Here is a 17,466-nt window from a genome sequence, read left to right as displayed (position 1 = left end):
AAGTGTGTTTTGAGCATCTGCTGGGTGTCAGGCACCAGGGACACCAAAGCAAACAAGGGAGACAGGGTCCGGCTTTCCTGGGGCCCCGGGTCGGGGGGCTGCAGGGGGAATAAATGAGGGAGCGTATGTAAAGCACCCAGCTTGGCGCCCAGCACAAAGCGGTCAAATCTCCAGTGTCACACGATGGACGGGGAGGAAGGAAAAGGGGCCCAAGTTTGTTACAGGTCTAGCGATATTTTCAAAACCTCTTTATCATAAAATAAAACACAAATGCGAGAGCTACACAAAACAAAGGTACCACTGAATGAGTATTATAAGGCAAACCACTTTATAATCAGTACCCAGGTCAGGAAAGAGAGCTTCACCTGCCACCTGAGGGCCCTTCGTGGGCCGCAGACCCGTCTCAACCCCCTCGTGCACTCCCAAAGTAACTCCTGTCCTGACTGTCCTAGCAATCACTTACCTGGGCTCCTTTACATCTGTGTCACGTAAGTGTGCATCTCAAGACACTATCGTTTAAACTTGTCCATTAAAACATTTCTGTTATATCTTTCTCTTTTTATTTATTTGGCTGCGCCGGGTCTTAGTTGCAGCACGTGGGATCTTTGTTGCGGCATGCGGGCTCTTAGCTGCAGCATGCAGGCTCTTAGTTGTGGCATGAGGGACCTAGTTCCCTGACCAGGGATCAAACCCGGGCCCCCTGCATTGGGAGCGTGGAGCCTTACCCACTGGACCACCAGGGAAGTCCCTGTTATATCTTTCTAAAGTCCTTTTTAACCTTGAGGTTTCCTCTCCATTCCTTCATTTTCCATACAGTTTACCTGTTAGGGAAGCAAAGCATCTGAGCTATGGAGCTTCCGTAGCTTCTGGACTTGCTGACTGCATCCTGGTGGCGCAGCCCAGCGTGTTCCCCTGTCCCCTGCATTCCCTGCCCATGGGCAGCCGGATCCAGACACCTGATCGGATGCAGACCCAGGTCCTTCAGCGAAATGACAGGTGCTGGTGTGTCTTCCATCAGAGGCACGTGGTGTCTGGTCATCTCCTTTCTGTGACGTTAGCAGCTGCTAATGCTCAGGGTCCAGGTCCACTGATTCACCGAGGATGGCACGATGCTGTGGTCCGAGTCGATAATTTCTTTTTCACTTGTTAGTTTGAATACTTCTCTAAAGAGATGCTTCCCCTCATACACTATCTGGTTACCAGGGGGTATAGTTCATAGAGGAAAAGCAAGATTAATGCTTGATTCTTTCTTTGTGTTGACCTGTTTTCAGGATAAGGAACTAGCGATCATTATCCAGAGGTTATCAGTTGATTTTTTTAAAATATCAATATGAACTCATAGATTTAAACTATTGGATGGATTTCAACCTCTTGCAATTATTATCCTTTACTGGAGCTTACGTTTTCCCATCTTTGGCCACAGGGTAAATCGGGTTGGCTCCCAAGTCCTTTGGACCTGGCCCTAGGAATCTCTGATGGTTTTCTTGCTGTCTGGCTTGACAAGGCGGTCCAGCCTCATCTTACACTTTTACTGCCCCAGCGATTTCTCCAAGAAGTGTTGGGTTTGTTTTGTTTTTTAGTAGAAAATGGTATTTCAAGACCACAGTCTGGATACCAGGACTGCTCAGTCCTACTGAGCTGGTCATTGTTTCTAGGCTTCTTCAGTGGACATTTTTAGAGATAAACTACATCATGAGTTCATACTGATATTGACAATTCAAAACAAGAACCACATAGTTTTTTACTTAATCTCTTCTATGTACCAAAGGAATCTCCTTTTTTCCATATCAAAATCCTCATTCTTAAGAACACAGGAGATGATAGAATATTCCATACTTATTTATTTAGTATATTTCATAGTTAACCCAGTACTCTCAGAACAACAATACTAAAATTACTACCACTAACATAATTAATCAGAATAATTTTTGTTGGATATGTTCTCCCTATTCTACCTACAATTTTTAAATAGATGTGCTATTTCTACATTGTCTGAGCCATTTCTTTCCTTTTTTTTTTCTTTTTTTGCCACACTGCGTGGCATGCAGGATCTTAGTTCCCTGACCAAGGATCGAACCCGCGCCACCTGCGGTGGAAGCGCGGAGTCTTAACTAGACCACCAGGGAAGTCCCCATACTTCCCTTTTTTCTTACTGCACTCATTTAGTTGTAGTTCTATGAGTAACTATGTTTAGTGCTTGCATGTTGACAATTTCGCATGTTGATAATAGTTTGTGCCCTTTGTATAGGAAAGTCTGTTTTGTTGGGTATAAAATCCTTGGCTTACGTTTTCCTAAATATCCTAAGTATTCATTTCCTTCTGGCATAAGTGTTGCTGTGAAGAAGTCTGATGATAATATAATTTTTTCCCATAAAAGTCACTTGCTGTTTTTGCCCAAAAGCACAGGGATTTTTTTGTTTTGTCTTGGTGTTGGTTGCTCTGAGTCAATATTTTCAGGTATGTTGGGTGTTCTTTCAATATGGAATTTCAAATCTTTTTCTTAACATTTCTGTAAAGTTTCTTGAGTAATCATTTTTAGTATTTATTGCTCCCCTCCCTTGTTTTGGGTTAGTTCTTTGGAGATTTCTATTATCTGTATGTTGGATCTTCTTTGCCTATCTTTAACATCTGTCACTTTCTCTTCAAGCCTTTTCATCTCTTTCGTTATTCATTTTTCAATTTATAAAATTTTTCTTCTTTTCAACTTCTCCTTAAGTATTTATTTCTGAAACTGCTTTCTGCTTTAATTTTAAATTATTTCTTGAGTTCCATTACTTCATTTCTTGGTTTTTCTTCATTCTGGCTTACATTTTTCCTTCATTTTTGGTAATTTTCTCAATCCTTTTAGTTTGTTTTGATATAGGCTACAGTTTTGATCTAGTCTGTGAGCATATCTTCCTGGTGTACTTTCATTACCCAGAAGGATATCATTCTGTTCTTTATTCTCTTTTTCCCTACAATATCTTTTATGAGATTTAACCTGGATAATTTTGAGTTGATCATTTTTATGTGAAATTAGTTTTCCTGAAATTTGAGAAAGAGGCGTGGTTCACAGTGGTTTTTCAGACCTCATTGATGTCTCTGCTGGACAGCTGCACACATCACTTCATTTAACCTTCACAGCTTTTTCCTCTACACCACACTGCCTCCTTCCTTGGCTAATAAAATGCTTTGTTTTTCACTTGGGAATTTTAGAATGGGGCTGGTATGCAGGGCTTTCCGAGAAGAGGCTAGAGTAGCAAGCTGAGGAGCACTGACTCATCCCGGTATCCTGCCCCCTTCACAGCATGGGGCTGCCCTTCTGAGAGCAGACTCCAGAGCCAGGCTGCCTGTGTTTGAACCCCGGGCCCACCTTACATCAGCATGGGGACTTTGGGCAAGCTACTTAACCTCTCTCTCCCCGATGTCTTCATTGTGAAATGAGGATCATAACAGCACTGTCCTCACTAGGCTCCGTGAGGGTTAGTTAAATGCTTGGCACTGTGCCTGGCTCACAGACAGCAGTGTCCAGGTGTTAGCTGTCATAGCTGTTATTATTTTCATCAGTATAATAATGATAATCATAATTATTATCCTCTATCCTTGGGAGCCTGATTTGGTACTGTGACAGTCAGAAGGGCACACACATGGGAATTCCCTGGCGGTCCAGTGGTTAGGAATCTGCACTTTCACTGCCAAGGGTGCAGGTTCAATCCCTGGTTGGGGAACTAAGATCCCACAAGCCACAAAGCACGCTGTGCTTTTTGGCACAGCCCCCCCCAAAAAAAGTGCACACGCAGGTCCAGGAGTCAGAAGTGATGGCAGCTCTACAAACCCTCTGAACTTCTATCCCCCATTTAAATCAAGATCCAAACGAACACTCAAGTACCTTCCAATGAGGGGAGAAACCAACACTTATTAACTGCCTACCACATGCCAGACACTGCCTCGTGTGTAAGTAACTTCACGTAATGTTCAAAATAATCCAGGACGTGGGCCTTGAAGCTCTGAAAGGCAAATGACTTATCCGAGGTCACAGAACTAATAAATGGCAAGGAGGACATTAAAACTCTTGTGTTTTTGTTTGTTTGTTTGGTTTGTTTCTTCTGCACTGTGTGATCTCAGCAGGATGATCCAGGAATACTGCTAAGTAGCCTCAAGGAACTGCAGGGAGGTGAGCAGGCAGGTAATTCAGATATCATCCCCACATGTGCTCTCAGGTACACACAGAGAAACATCAGAGGTGTCCTGAAATGGAACAGGCCACCTTAAGAGGCAGGGAGTTCCGCAGACAAGGGCAAGTGCAAACAAAGCTGGTGGGAATGTTGTAGAGGGGATTCTGGCTTCTAAAGCCCCTGAGAATTCCCCCACCCCCCCATCTTAACACTCCTATGGGAAAAGTGCTTCTGTGGCCTGAATAATCTGGACCATGATAAAAGAATAACTGAATACATGATGAATCCCTGCTGTGTCTTGCTGATTTCACAGGAGAGGTGATATTTGAACTAAACCTTGAAAATACTATCCACCCATCCATCATCCAACCATCCATCCATCCATCCATCCATCCATCCACCCACCCATCCATCCATCCATCCACCCATCCGTCCGTCCGTCCGTCCGTCCGTCCGTCCATCCATCCATCCATCCGTCCATCCATCCATCCATCCATCCATCCACATGTTTACTCGGATGTTTACTGAGCTCCTTCCACAGGCCAGACATTCTGAAAGTGTAGAGAACACAGATACAATCCCTGCCTTCCAACAGGCCCAGAGAAGTGGGGACGATAAAAAGTAATGACAGGGTAACTGCTCTGATGGAGTACGCCCGGCGCTAGAAGAGCTCAGCTTCAGGAGAGGTTTCGCTGAGGGCGTGGCTTCAGGGAGAACGGCAGTTTGCAGGAGGATGGCATGGTACATGCTAAAGCCCGGAGAAAGTGCATGTGGAGAAGGACAAGAGCCCCGCGTGGCTGGAACACAAGCAAGGGGGTGAGCTAGAGCGGGGAGCGGGAGGGAGATGTAGCTGAAAAGATGGGCAGAGGCTGGAGTAGGCAGGGCCTCGAATGCCATTCCAAGGGAGTTGGGCTTCGTCTGCTAGTGAAAGAATCATAGAAGTTTCTAAAGAGGGGAGGGACATAACCAGACTGGTCCTTCAGAGAGGTCCTCTGGCTTCAGCTTGGAAGATAGGAGACTGGAAGCCAGTCCAGACCAGAGATGCTCAGAGAGGGGTCTGGGAGGCAGTGGGGGTTTGGAGATGAATGGCTAGGAGCATGTGCGTGCTCCCATGGCGAGTTAACCGCTGCCTCTGTCATAGGGCACTGGGCATAGTGTTAACTGTATGCCCGTCCTCTCCACTAGACAGCAAGGTGGGCCCCTTCCCCATTTTCCTTCCATGTACTTGTAGGAAGGACCTTAGGATCCTCCAGTAACCTTTACTTGATTCCTCTTGACATTCTGCCTTCCCTTCACATTTCTGCTTGAAAACAGAGCCAGCAGCCACAGAAATGCTAGACATGCAAAGCAATGTTGGCAGGAAGTCATCCATTCCCCCAACAGACAGGGGTAGAGCACCTACTGTGTGCTAGGCCCTGCCGGGAGCTAGCGACACGGCACTGAATGAGACAGACTTGGTCCCTGCCTTCATGGAGCCTTCTGGATGGTGGGGAAGACAAAAGCAAAACAGATAAATAGGAACTGCAAACTGTGATGAGCATCCCAAAGGCAGTGTTATGAGAAAGACTGACAGAAAAATATAACCAACGGATGTCAAGGGAGGCCCAGCTGAGACAGGAACATACAGGCTGAGGTTTAACCAACATTCAGGCCAAGCGTGCAAAAGCATGTGCAAAGGGCCTGAGGCAGCAAAGAGCTGGGCAGTGTGGCTCCAGGGAGGTGAGCGAAGGGAGAACAATTTGAGGTCAGGCTGGAGATGGACATTAGCACTAATGACGCAGGGCCTTGAGAGGCACGTTGGGGACTTGGCTGGGATCATGGTGGAAGAGTCAAAGCTGTGTAGTCAGCAAACCGAGGTTCCAATACCCACTGTGTGATCTTGGGCAAATCGCTCGCCCCCTCTGAGTCTCTCTTGGGATGAAACACCCGCCCCACAGGATGGGAAGCAACGCATATGAAGGACCTGACGCTGGCTTAGGGGGTCCCATGAGTGGCACATTCATCGTGCTGTCCTTTGCCTCTTCCTGGTACGAAGCTGAGAACCTTAGTGGAGGGAACCGACCTCACTTATGTAAGGGCTGCATCCAAGATGCTGCAATTGCGTTCAGTGTTTTTCCACAGTTCGGGCCTCCCATCAAGACAAACAGAAAGGGAGGTTTGAGTCTCACGATAGAGCTTTTTTGCCTCGGTTAAAGGCTCAGCTCCTGGTGACACAGTAAGGAAACGAAGCTGGGGCCAGTAGACCTGGCTCTACCACAAATGGCCCACGTCACCTTGGCCAAGTCCCTCCCCTTCTCTGGGCCTCAGTTTCCACATCTGTGAAGTGAGAGGGGACGGAGGTCAATCAACCCTGGGGGCCTTGGTCACCTCGTCCTCTGGGCTAAACACAAGCGGAGGAGAGAGAATCACGTCAAATGAAACACCTGAGCCTCGTTCTCTCCGGGCCTGGGCTCCCTGGCGGCGTGGGCTGTGAGGCCCCCCAACGGGGGCTCCTGGGCGCACACCCCTCACGGAAAACACTCCGTGGTCACCCTTGGGGGCACCAGGCATTGCTCGGCTGCCCCCTCCCCACCAGGGACAAGCACAGAGACACCCGACCACGCCAAATAAAACCAAGGCACGCCAGCCATGCTGTGTGGGATCGTCCGCTGAACCTTTATTCGGATCCCGGAGGGGAGGGTGAGGAAAGCAACAAGAGGGGGCCCCCCACAGCCCAAAGCGCGTGCTCAGAGCTCTGCGGACACAAAGATGTAAAGCTTGGCCACAAAGGAGCTGACGGTGCCGTGGCGAGAGAGCTCCATCCTGACGGTCAGGAGCAAGTCCCTGGGCTCGGGGACGGGCTTGGTGAGGGCCACCACCCCACTGTGGTGGCTCACCTTCTGGGTGGTGAAAAAGCCCTCCTCGTTGCCGCCGGTGATGGCCAGCTGCATGCTGTCCCCGGGGACGGCACTGGAGGGGCCCATGCGGAAAACCACGGCAGGCACTTGGATGTTGGTGGGGAAAGAGAGGTGGTAGTAGGTTATTCGCAGAGGCAGCTTGGGGCACTCCTGATTCTCATGGCAAGGCAAGCGCTCGCAGCGGCTGCAAGAAAAGTGGACAGAGAGAACGAGCGTTAGGGCCCATTCAGCAAGCGGAGAAACAACAGAGCATGGGGGCGGGGAAGCGGGGGCTCGCTGGGCGGGGCCTCCCGCCGCCCCTCTGGCCAATCAGCCAACGGGAAGAGCACCCCTCACTCACCTGTGGGAGGTGCCGGGGACCTCCGGGCCGCGGGCTCAGGCACTAGCCTCTTCCAACACCCTCAGGGGGCGCTGGGTGGCTGGGGTCAAGGGTCGTGCCTGGAGCGAGGTGTGTCCCCTTCTCACTGGCAGAGCCCCACCCCGGGCTGTCCTCACCAGGCACACCCTGCCCTCTGAGTGTCGTCCAGGCTCCTGGCTCCTCACCCAGACAGTGGTCAGGGCGACACAGGGCTCCCGAGCGGGTCTTGGAGACGACCCCCGAAGTGAGTGTCTGCACGCCGGCAAGCACGGCTGCTGCCGCTTACGGAGCGCACGGCTACTCGTCATCACGCCTCCGCTAGTGTGATCACACCCCTTGGGGATGGGGGGCTGAGGGCCATTTTTCAGATGAGGAAACTGAGGCTGAAAAGAGTCAGTGGCCTTCCTGAGGTCACAGAGTGTGTGGGGAAGCTAGACTTGTGCTCAGGCAGTGAGGTCTGTTCCCCATCTTCCCCCACTCCCTGTGCTCTAGGCCCAGTTCCCTGTCTGTGTCCACAGGGCCAACCAGGGCTTGAGACGGAGATGGAGAGATGTTCTAACTTCCGGTGACAGGATGCGGACAGGTTCTAACTTCCTGTACAAGGATGGAGACAGGTTCTAACCTACTGTCACAGGACGGGGACAGGTTCTAACGTCCTGTGACAGGACGGGGACAGGTTCTAACGTCCTGTGACAGGACGGGGACAGGTTCTAACGTCCTGTGACAGGACGGCGACAGGTTCTAACTTCCTGTACAAGGATGGGGACAGGTTCTAACATCCTGTGACAGGACGGGGACAGGTTCTAATGTCCTGTGACAGGATGGGGACAGGATCTAACTTCCTGTGACAGGACGGGGACAGGATCTAACTTCCTGTGACAGGACGGGGACAGGATCTAACTTCCTGTGACAGGACGGGGACAGGTTCTAACGTCCTGTGACAGGACGGCGACAGGTTCTAACTTCCTGTACAAGGATGGGGACAGGTTCTAACCTACTGTCACAGGACGGGGACAGGTTCTAACGTCCTGTGACAGGACGGGGACAGGTTCTAATGTCCTGTGACAGGACGGGGACAGGATCTAACTTCCTGTGACAGGACGGGGACAGGTTCTAATGTCCTGTGACAGGACGGGGACAGGATCTAACTTCCTGTGACAGGACGGGGACAGGTTCTAACGTCCTGTGACAGGACGGGGACAGGTTCTAATGTCCTGTGACAGGACGGGGACAGGTTCTAATGTCCTGTGACAGGACGGGGACAGGATCTAACTTCCTGTGACAGGACGGGGACAGGTTCTAACGTCCTGTGACAGGACGGGGACAGGTTCTAATGTCCTGTGACAGGACGGGGACAGGTTCTAATGTCCTGTGACAGGACGGGGACAGGTTCTAATGTCCTGTGACAGGACGGGGACAGGATCTAACTTCCTGTGACAGGACGGGGACAGGTTCTAATGTCCTGTGACAGGACGGGGACAGGTTCTAACGTCCTGTGACAGGACGGGGACAGGTTCTAACGTCCTGTGACAGGACGGGGACAGGATCTAACTTCCTGTGACAGGACGGGGACAGGTTCTAACGTCCTGTGACAGGACGGGGACAGGTTCTAACGTCCTGTGACAGGACGGGGACAGGTTCTAACGTCCTGTGACAGGACGGGGACAGGTTCTAACGTCCTGTGACAGGACGGGGACAGGATCTAACGCCCTGTGAGATAAGAACAGGGCCTATCTTCTGCCTCCTGAACTCCAGGCCCATCACACTCCGAAGGCAACTGCCTTAGGAGCAGAGCCAAGGTGCGGAGCCCTGCGGGACCTGACAGAGCACGTGTCCCAGGAAGTTCTGCCATCTTGACTGTCTGGATTCTCCAACCACAAGCATTTACTGTCCTAGTCTTGTATCATGCCTCCATTTCAACTTTTCTAGTTTCCACGCCTCTTGTCAGGTGACTAGGACGTATTTACACTTGGCGTCTATTGTGAGCGCTGTCTCTTTTTACATCCTATGCCCAGGATGTAAAATCCTTTCTTTTAGTTGGCCATTTACCATTCTGAGCTCTTAGAAAGGGCAGCCCTGGGAATGAGCTCCACGCTAGTAAAGGGGTGTGGAGATCAGGAACACCGAAGAGGAGGGTCCTGCACGGGAGGAGGCTCAGAGGCAGGGGGAGAGGGAGGAAAGAAGGTGGGCGTGGGTGCTACTGAGGGGCAGGCCCCTCCCCCAGAGACACCCAGGTTCAGGCCAGCTGCGAGTGTGCCAGGTGACTGTGGAGAAACCGAGGGACGGGGCCTGGCCTCGTGCTGGGTGCATCGGGGCTTCTCCTTCCCCAAGCTCACCTCACTGTCCCACCCGGTTCTCCTTATCCTACTGACAGTGAGGAGACACACACACACACACACACACGCACGCACGCACGCACGCACGCACGCACGCACACACGCACGGCCCAGCTGCTTCAGGAAGGGCCTGGTGGATCTGGCCAGCAGGTGGCGCCAGGGTCTCCTGCATGTGCGTTAAAGTTTTCCCACGTTTCCCGTATCCAAGGCCAGGATTTTGATTCGCCAGAGGATTAACCCGGCATGGGTGGAAGGCAGGGAACATGAGGTGTGCATGAAGGTCTGGTATCACACACCAGAGAGCTGGATCCTCCTTCCTCCTCGATGGTCTCCACCCACCCCCAACCCCACAGGGTCACCAAGCAGAGCCAGCCCTTCCTCACTCTGGGCCCTTCTGGGCCTGGCTCCTTTCAGATGGCTTGCTTCCCAAGGGTGGGGCTGTGGCTCTCTGGCTTCATCTCCAGGACCAGCTCGACACCTACGTGTTTTCTACCTGCACACGAGTAAATACGGGCCTGATTTTCCTGGTCAGTTCCAACATCAATTATCCTATCCTGCTCTCCCCCATATTTGTTGAAACAACTCAGAAATTATAACAACTGCCTCTGGCAAACTGCCTGTCAGCCTGGGGACGGCAGCGGAGTCTTTGTCAGCCGGTATGTCTAGACAGAGGAGGGGCCGTCGCCACTGCATCTATTACGGAGCAGAGGAGGCCCGGACCCCCGGGACCACGCACCTTGGTTTCCATCTCGACCCGCATGAGAGAACAATGTGCCCCGATTTTTCAGTTCAACGAATTTGATCGGGACACCCCAAGTTCCATGAAAATGCAATCATTGAAGGCCACCACACGCCAGAGAAAAAAGGTCCTCAAGGCCAGTCCCTTCTCCCGGGAGGCATGGCCATTCTGGCCGCCCCCCAGGCTGTCTGATGCCCGCAGCCGTCCCTGCTGGCGGTTCCCTGACTTTCAGGCTCCTGTCATTCTGGACACAAGCCCCAGGAACCGGCCGGGGCAGGGCTTCACCCGCTCTGTCCACCCGCATTACCACCTGGGGCCGAACAGCTGTGCCAGCCAAGGCTGCCCAGCCTCGCTCTGGCTTCCAAGACCCCGGGTCTCAGGGGGCTGCCCCGCCGAGGGGGTAAAGAGGATGTTTTCGGTCCCACCCCAGGCTCTGCAACACTGAACATTCCTCCTGTGGGGAGGAGGGAATTGTGTGTTTGGGATCTTAACAGCCTGGTCAGTCCGTGAGGCCCAGCCCTGTGGTTTGCGGCCCAGCCTGCTGGGTCATGTTCCAGTCACCACTGGCCAGAAGGAGGCTGTGTAGAGAGAGGGAAGGCTGAGGCCCAGAGACAGAAAGACAAAGTGACACAGAGAGAGAGAGAGAGACTCCAATCTTGCCTGTAAAGGCTCCCTTAATGCTAACCACAGAAGGGCCAGTTACTGGGTCCTTCCTAATGCAGCCTTTTTAAATTTTACAAATTGCTTTCTGAAGGTCAGATAGTAAATCCTTTAGGAGGATTTTTGTGGAGAAGGAAAAGGGCTGAAAAGTAGAAAACTCCAGTCTGAGGGGTCTGCAGTGCTGAGAGAGGGGCGGCCCCTCCGCACCTGGAGCACCTGGAGCTCTGGCCTGCGTCCTGCCCACGTCGGTCTACATGACGTGTCAGTGACCTGTCACCGTGCTCACCCTAAGCTAGCGGTGCTCCTGTGGTCCCAGAGTAACCCCCCCAACTGGGACGAGGCAACCAGGATGAGACCCCCTATGGCCCCTCAACCTGGGATTCCAGGCCCGGCCCTCACTTCCTGTGCTTGACGCTGGGCTCCTGGCTGGTCCGTGATACCTCAACAGGGTTAACAAGGGAGAAACTGTAACTAGACAGATTCCCATGTGCAGCAGGCACGGCCCCAGGACCACACAGCCCTTCAGGAACCCATGTCTCGTCTTCCCATGTAAGGGCTGAGCGACCCTAGACCTTCCAGTCACACAGTCAGCCCACAGGCACACAGTCAGCAGCAGAGCGAGGGCTGCAGAGTTGCTCTGAGGAACCTCTGGATTCTGAGGACGAGAGAACAGGGTGGCCGGCTGCCATCCTTCTCACCACCACTGTTGTCTGGGCACCAATGCTGGCCGTGGGCTGGGCACGTGGGGCGTTACTGCCAATCCTCCAGGCACTGACAAGCAGGTATCGTCAGCGCTGTGTTACAGAGGCAAAAAGGGCCCTTGGGTGACCAAGACCCAAGGTCACAGCACCGAGGAACAGGAGAGCCAGGCCCGGAAGCCAGGAGGGGACCCAGCCCTGGTTCCTTCTTCCTCCGGGCGGCCTCCCAGGCCATGCCCCAACATGGACACCAGGGCCCACCTTCCCTCCATCCACAAATACTGGCAGTAAAACACGCCTTGGGGCGCCTATCCATACCCCCCAGGGCTGAACTCAGAGCGGTACGGAGGTGGCTCAGCCCCACAATTGCAGGTCACCCTACAGGAACGCAGGAGGGCGATATCACCGCCCCCTTTACAGCAAGAAGCTCACAGGACCTGGTCACGGTCAAGGTCAAGGGGCCTGGAACGGACTGAGCGTAGGAGGCAAACCTAAGCGAGCCGGACATTCATCTCAATGCCAGACAGCATCTCCATGAGATCCGAGAACAGCCACAGGGGCTCAGTCAGGACCCTCAGGGCGGGGACCACACCTTCTCCCAGCTCCACTCGCCTCCCAGCCTCTGCTCCGGCCGCTGGGTGGCGCTGGTGAGCGGCACGTTGGTCAACGGGGCCACAGTCTTCCCTGGAGAGGCTGCTTGGGGCCTCACCCTTCCCCTCTCACCTTGACTGTGGGTAGGGGCTCACTTCCTGCCCTTTTAATACAGAGAATGACGGAGCCCCCTCTTTATCATCCCCTGGGGGTCAGGCTGAGGAACCCATGGGATGGAGACAGACCAGGCCCTGGAGCATCAATCCCTCGGTCAGCAGAACGTGGTTCCTCGCTGAATACCCCATATTCACGGCCAGGACTCCAGGCTCCCCTGGCTACCGTGCTCCCCGCCGGAGCCGGGGGGCCCTCCTTGGTCTCAGTACCCCTGCACCCTGCCCACTGCCATTCTGCATGTGCTCCTCCGGGGCTCAGAGCAGGGGATGGGGGGCCTCTGTGGGCCCACTGTCTGCCCAGGTGCCTGCACACAGTAGGCTCGCGGTGAACATTCCCCAAACAAGTAAATGCCTTTCGCTGGCCCGGCGGGGCGGCGAAGGATTCCGCAACGAGCGTCAGCGCGGTGGGGCGCGGGGGCAAATTCAGCCACAACCTCGGGACGCGGCGCTAGCCTGCCGGCCTGCCCACGCCCGCTTAGGAGGCGTGAAGTCCCTGCACAGGGCAGCCTCCTCCCCTCTTGCTTTCGTGATTGTGTGTGAGTTATACATGGAGAGCAGCCAGCCAGTCTTCCAGAATCCCCAGACCCAGACCCAGACCCCGACGAGGGTCCTGGGAGCAGCGCAGCCTCAAAGTAAGGGCACGGATCTTTCTCCACGGCTCAGGGGAGCACCAAGACTGCCCACTTAGCTGTTGCATAACCCACAGGCTCTTTGGAATGCTGGCAAACCCAGTTCTGGAGTGGCTTCTCCCTACCTGGCAAGCACGCCCGCTGGGGAAACTGAGAGGACCTGCGGGGGTGGGGGCAGGAGCCGCAAGGCCGGGGGATGAACACCGCGGATGCTGGGAAGAACGCTGGGGCCATCTGAGCATCTCCTGCTCTGGCATTCGGCCAGCAGGAGGCGGGACCAGAACAACAAGTGGATGCTGGGGCCTGGGACCCCGCCCAAGGTGGCACTGACCAGGGCCAAGGCCAAGAGGCCGAGTCTCCCAGGCAGCCTGGCTGTGTGCTGGCTGTGAGCACTTCCCAGGGCTGGAGGGAAGGGGTCACGCATCCACGCTCCTGAGATTGGCTCCCACCGTGGAGCTTTTCCTGAAACAACCGCCGGGGGCACGAAAGGAGAGCCATCTGATAAAATAAGGGATGGGGTCGTGTGGGGCGAGACCAGAGGGTCCTCACTGCTCCCTGAGGAACAGGCTCCTGGACACCCCAGCAGGATATATCCCAGTGGCCTGAGACTGAGTGAGCTTGCAGTGACATATGGACACACAGCTTCAAGCTGAGGACACAGAACCTTTCGTGCTGTTCCCACGCCGTCACTGGGTTGAAGAGAATCTGACTTTCAGGTGAGGTCATCTAACAATGACACCCTAACAAGCCACGTTGGCTCACCCAGAGTCATTGCTACCTTTATCCGAGTCAGAGCAGGTTCTGCCATCTGCATGTCACAGATGAGGAAACTGAGGCCCAGAGAGCTGTCCCTTGCCCAAGGCTTCACCCCGGGGAGAGAGACGGCTGGGGTTTCTGCCTGGCTCCATGCACAGGTGAGTCTGGGAGCAGGCCTGCCCACCTTGAGCCCATATGAGGTCACTACCTTCACTTTCTGCAACCAGTCTCATTGGCACTTAGGCGCCTGAGAACCAGGGATCCTTGAGTTTCCCAAGACCCACATGGGAGGGCACGGCTCATTAACTACCCGCCCAGGCCGGGAGCCGGGGCCCCAGGAAGGCCAACACAGACAGACGATCACGGGGACCGAGGGACTTACGTGTCTGCGGAGCGGCGGTAGTTCTCGGGACACTCGAAGGCCAGGCAGCGGAAGCCGCCCTGGATGTTGAAGCAGGTCTCGTTGATGGAGCAGTTGTGGATGCCGGTCACACACTCATCAATGTCTGCAGGAGATCCCAAGGCAGCACGGTGAAGGCCAAGGCCCCCCAGCCATCCCCATCCACAGACAGGGGTGCCCAGGCCTCCCATCAACCAGGGTCAGGGGGGATCAGGCCATCCTTGCCCTCCACTGGCTGCTCTCTGGAGCAGAGCCCTGTGCCAGCGTTTTTACTTATAGGAGATTATATTTAATATACCTATTATTCACAATCCTAGGATTAAGCATAATAAGGATAACGGCAAACACTATATGACAGCCCTTAAAGTGTTTTGCAGGAAACACCTGCTTCTCATTCTAATTAAATGAGGCAAGTACTGTTATTATCCCCATTTTAGGGAAGAGTCATAGGGGTTAAGTGACTGGCCTAAGGTCACACATTCTGTAAGTGGTGGAGTCGAGCTTTGAATCCAGGCAGCCAGTGCCTCTCTGAGGCTCCTGAGTTGCATCAGCCTTACCTCACGTGCCACTTGTAACATCCTAGGAGGGAATGAGCAGAAGCCACTAGCCCCATATTACAGACGAGGAAACTGAGGCTTAAAGGGATTCTATGTTGGGCCCAGCGTCCAAAGTCAGTGACTATCTGGGATGGACCGGAACCCGGCCTGGGGCATGTCACGAGGTCACCCTGGACATGGGGAGCCGTCCCCTTCCCTCAACTTTCCAGAGCAGCCAAATGGTGGGCCCAGGGGATGTCACTGTGCCAGAGGCATCTGTTAAGAGATGCCAAATCCTGACCATTGGTGGCAAAAACAGCTCTCCCCAATCTCAAAGGCTGAGGCTCAGGAATGTGTTTTCACTGTGTCTGGCAGGACCCCAGGCTGCGGTGAGGGCGCCTGGCCAGGTCATCTGCTTCGTCAGAAATGTGAAAACAGAGCAACTTCCATCCGGAGCTCTGGACGAGCTGAGCGGGTCCCTCCCAGGAAACGCCACAGCTCCTGCCTGCCTTTGATCAAAGTCTTCAAACCTTCTTCATGACCAGAAAGGACATCTGCAGGACCCGGGCCCTCCAGAGCCTCTGGGCCACCAGCCCCACGTGGGGACTCATCAGGAGGGGCTGAACAGAGCCAACTTCTGACTCAGCTTCTGCGGCCCTTCCCGGAGGTGAGGCCCACGCGCCCGTTCCAGGGTCGCCCCTTCACAAATATCTACTTAGCACCCCCCCCCCCCGTAACCAAATGGACGGTTACAGGACGCTGATGACCCCTGGAGTGTCCTTAGAAATGGGAGCCTAGTACAACTGGATGGATGTCGCTCGCCCCTCGTTTAGCCGACCCTCGGGCCCCCGCGGCATCCTCCAGCCATAGTGTCCCTAAATACAGAGACCTCTGGGTTGTCACACACTCTGACCAGGCCCATCCCCTCGCCAAGTGGGGATCATCACCCTGGGACAGAGGACTGCGCCGTCTGCTCACTGCTTTGCCCTTAACACCCAGCAGGGCCTGGGTTTGTCGAGTGACTGAACGAAAGACTAAACAGCAGTGCTATGCTATGGGGTCTTCCGGGCACTGACATTCTGTTTCCTCCACGGTGGGCATCTTCCTAAAGGCTGTCAGCCCTGCTTCGGGCCCTCTTGGGGCTGGTCCAGGGCAGGGTGGAAGGCTCAGAACCCCCGGCGGACAAGTGTGCCCGGGTATGGGAGACCAGGGTGCCCGTGGAGCCCAGGACACACCCAGGATGCAGAGCTGTCCCCTCTCCGAACGCATCCCGTCTGTGGTGTGGCTGCCAGGCCTCTGTCCCCCAACACCGCAGAGTCCCGAGCCGGCCCGAGACACCCCGGGAGTCCCACCCCGCTCACCTTGACAGTTGCGGCCATTGGGAGCCAGCCTGTATCCGGTCGAGGGGCAGCTGCACTGGAAGCTTCCGGGGATGTTGAGGCAGCGGTAGGAGCAGATGTGGCCCCCAGTGGGCAGGGCACACTCGTCGATGTCTGTGACGGCAAAGCCCACCCTCAGCATCTGTGTGGACCCCGGCTGGGCTACACCCCCCGTGGTGGGCTGAGCTGCGGCCTGGAGGGCAGCCACGCAGTACAAGCCGGACACGGCGCGGGGGGCCTCAAAGTGCTGTGGCTGGGACGGCCTCAGAGACCATCACGCCAGAAGGGGAAACTGAAGCCCAGAGAGGGTAAGAGCCTAGCCTAGGGCCACACAGCAAGTTCATGGTGTGAAGTGTGCACGTGGAAGGGGAGGAAGGAGACTGGGGAACCGGAGGCAGGAGGCAGTGCCCAGGACTTCAGAATGACACATGTAGAGGTGCCCTGGCTGGTTACGTCCTAATGCTGATTATTATAAATGTGCTAATAACAAACACACCTTATACAGAAACAGTAATAATCTTAACCAGAGTCATCCTTTGAGCACCTACATCGTGCCAGGCACCTATGAAGTGCTTTTGAGTCACCATTTGGATTCATCCTTTGACAACCTGGTGTGTGTGGGTTTAACCTCCATGTGACAGAGAGGATGGTCCAGGCCCAGGGAGGGGCTTTTAAAAGGCCAGAGGCAGAGCTGCGTGTCAGAGACGTGGGCGGCCCCTGAGGCCCCTCCTCACCCACCACTGCCCTGCTCGAGGTCCCAGCACACGTGGCGATCCCCACTGTCACGTGTCATTTTACTAAAGAAAAATCTGCGGGTGGCTTTGCCCCTTTACACACTTCACTCTCAACGATGGGCAACGTGCATCGGAATAAATTTCAGTTAGAGGGAAAAATAAACAAACCACCCGGCAGCCAGGAGGTGGGGGATGGGGATCAGGGGAGGGGGTGCTTTCGCCCCCAGCCGAGCGGGGAGCCCTCACCTTCGCAGGTGACCCCGTCCACGTCACTGAGCTGGTAGCCTCGCCGGCAGTAACACTGGTAGGAGCCGTAGACGTTGGCGCACTCCTGGCTGCAGGGGCTGCTGCTACACTCATTCACGTCTGAAAGAGAGGGTCCCGGGGTCACCGCTCAGTGCCGGCGGGGCCATGACCTCCCTCAAG

At 54.4% G+C, this 17,466-nt stretch overlaps 1 protein-coding gene across 2 annotated transcripts in view; it reads right to left on the bottom strand.

The window, feature by feature from the left end:
* Positions 1–17,466, bottom strand: part of FBLN1 (fibulin 1) — a gene marked incomplete at its 5' end in the record, with an annotated part of 79,388 nt that overhangs the window by 21,632 nt on the left and 40,290 nt on the right. The window contains 4 exons of one of the 2 annotated variants that reach the window (XM_082849980.1): positions 6,796–7,235; positions 14,374–14,497; positions 16,289–16,420; positions 17,287–17,406. In XM_082849980.1, coding sequence (XP_082706106.1) covers positions 6,881–7,235; positions 14,374–14,497; positions 16,289–16,420; positions 17,287–17,406 — 731 coding nt within the window. In that variant the 3' untranslated portion in view covers positions 6,796–6,880. Of the gene's footprint in view, positions 1–6,795; positions 7,236–14,373; positions 14,498–16,288; positions 16,421–17,286; positions 17,407–17,466 lie in introns of those variants that run through there. The other variant, XM_082849979.1, reaches the window with a different exon arrangement.

Source organism: Leucopleurus acutus (assembly GCF_964270905.1).
Source record: "Leucopleurus acutus genome assembly, chromosome: 11".
In the NCBI taxonomy this organism is placed as follows: domain Eukaryota; kingdom Metazoa; phylum Chordata; class Mammalia; order Artiodactyla; family Delphinidae; genus Leucopleurus; species Leucopleurus acutus.
Note: the sequence above shows the minus strand (reverse complement) of the source record. Positions and strands in the feature narration are given on the sequence as shown.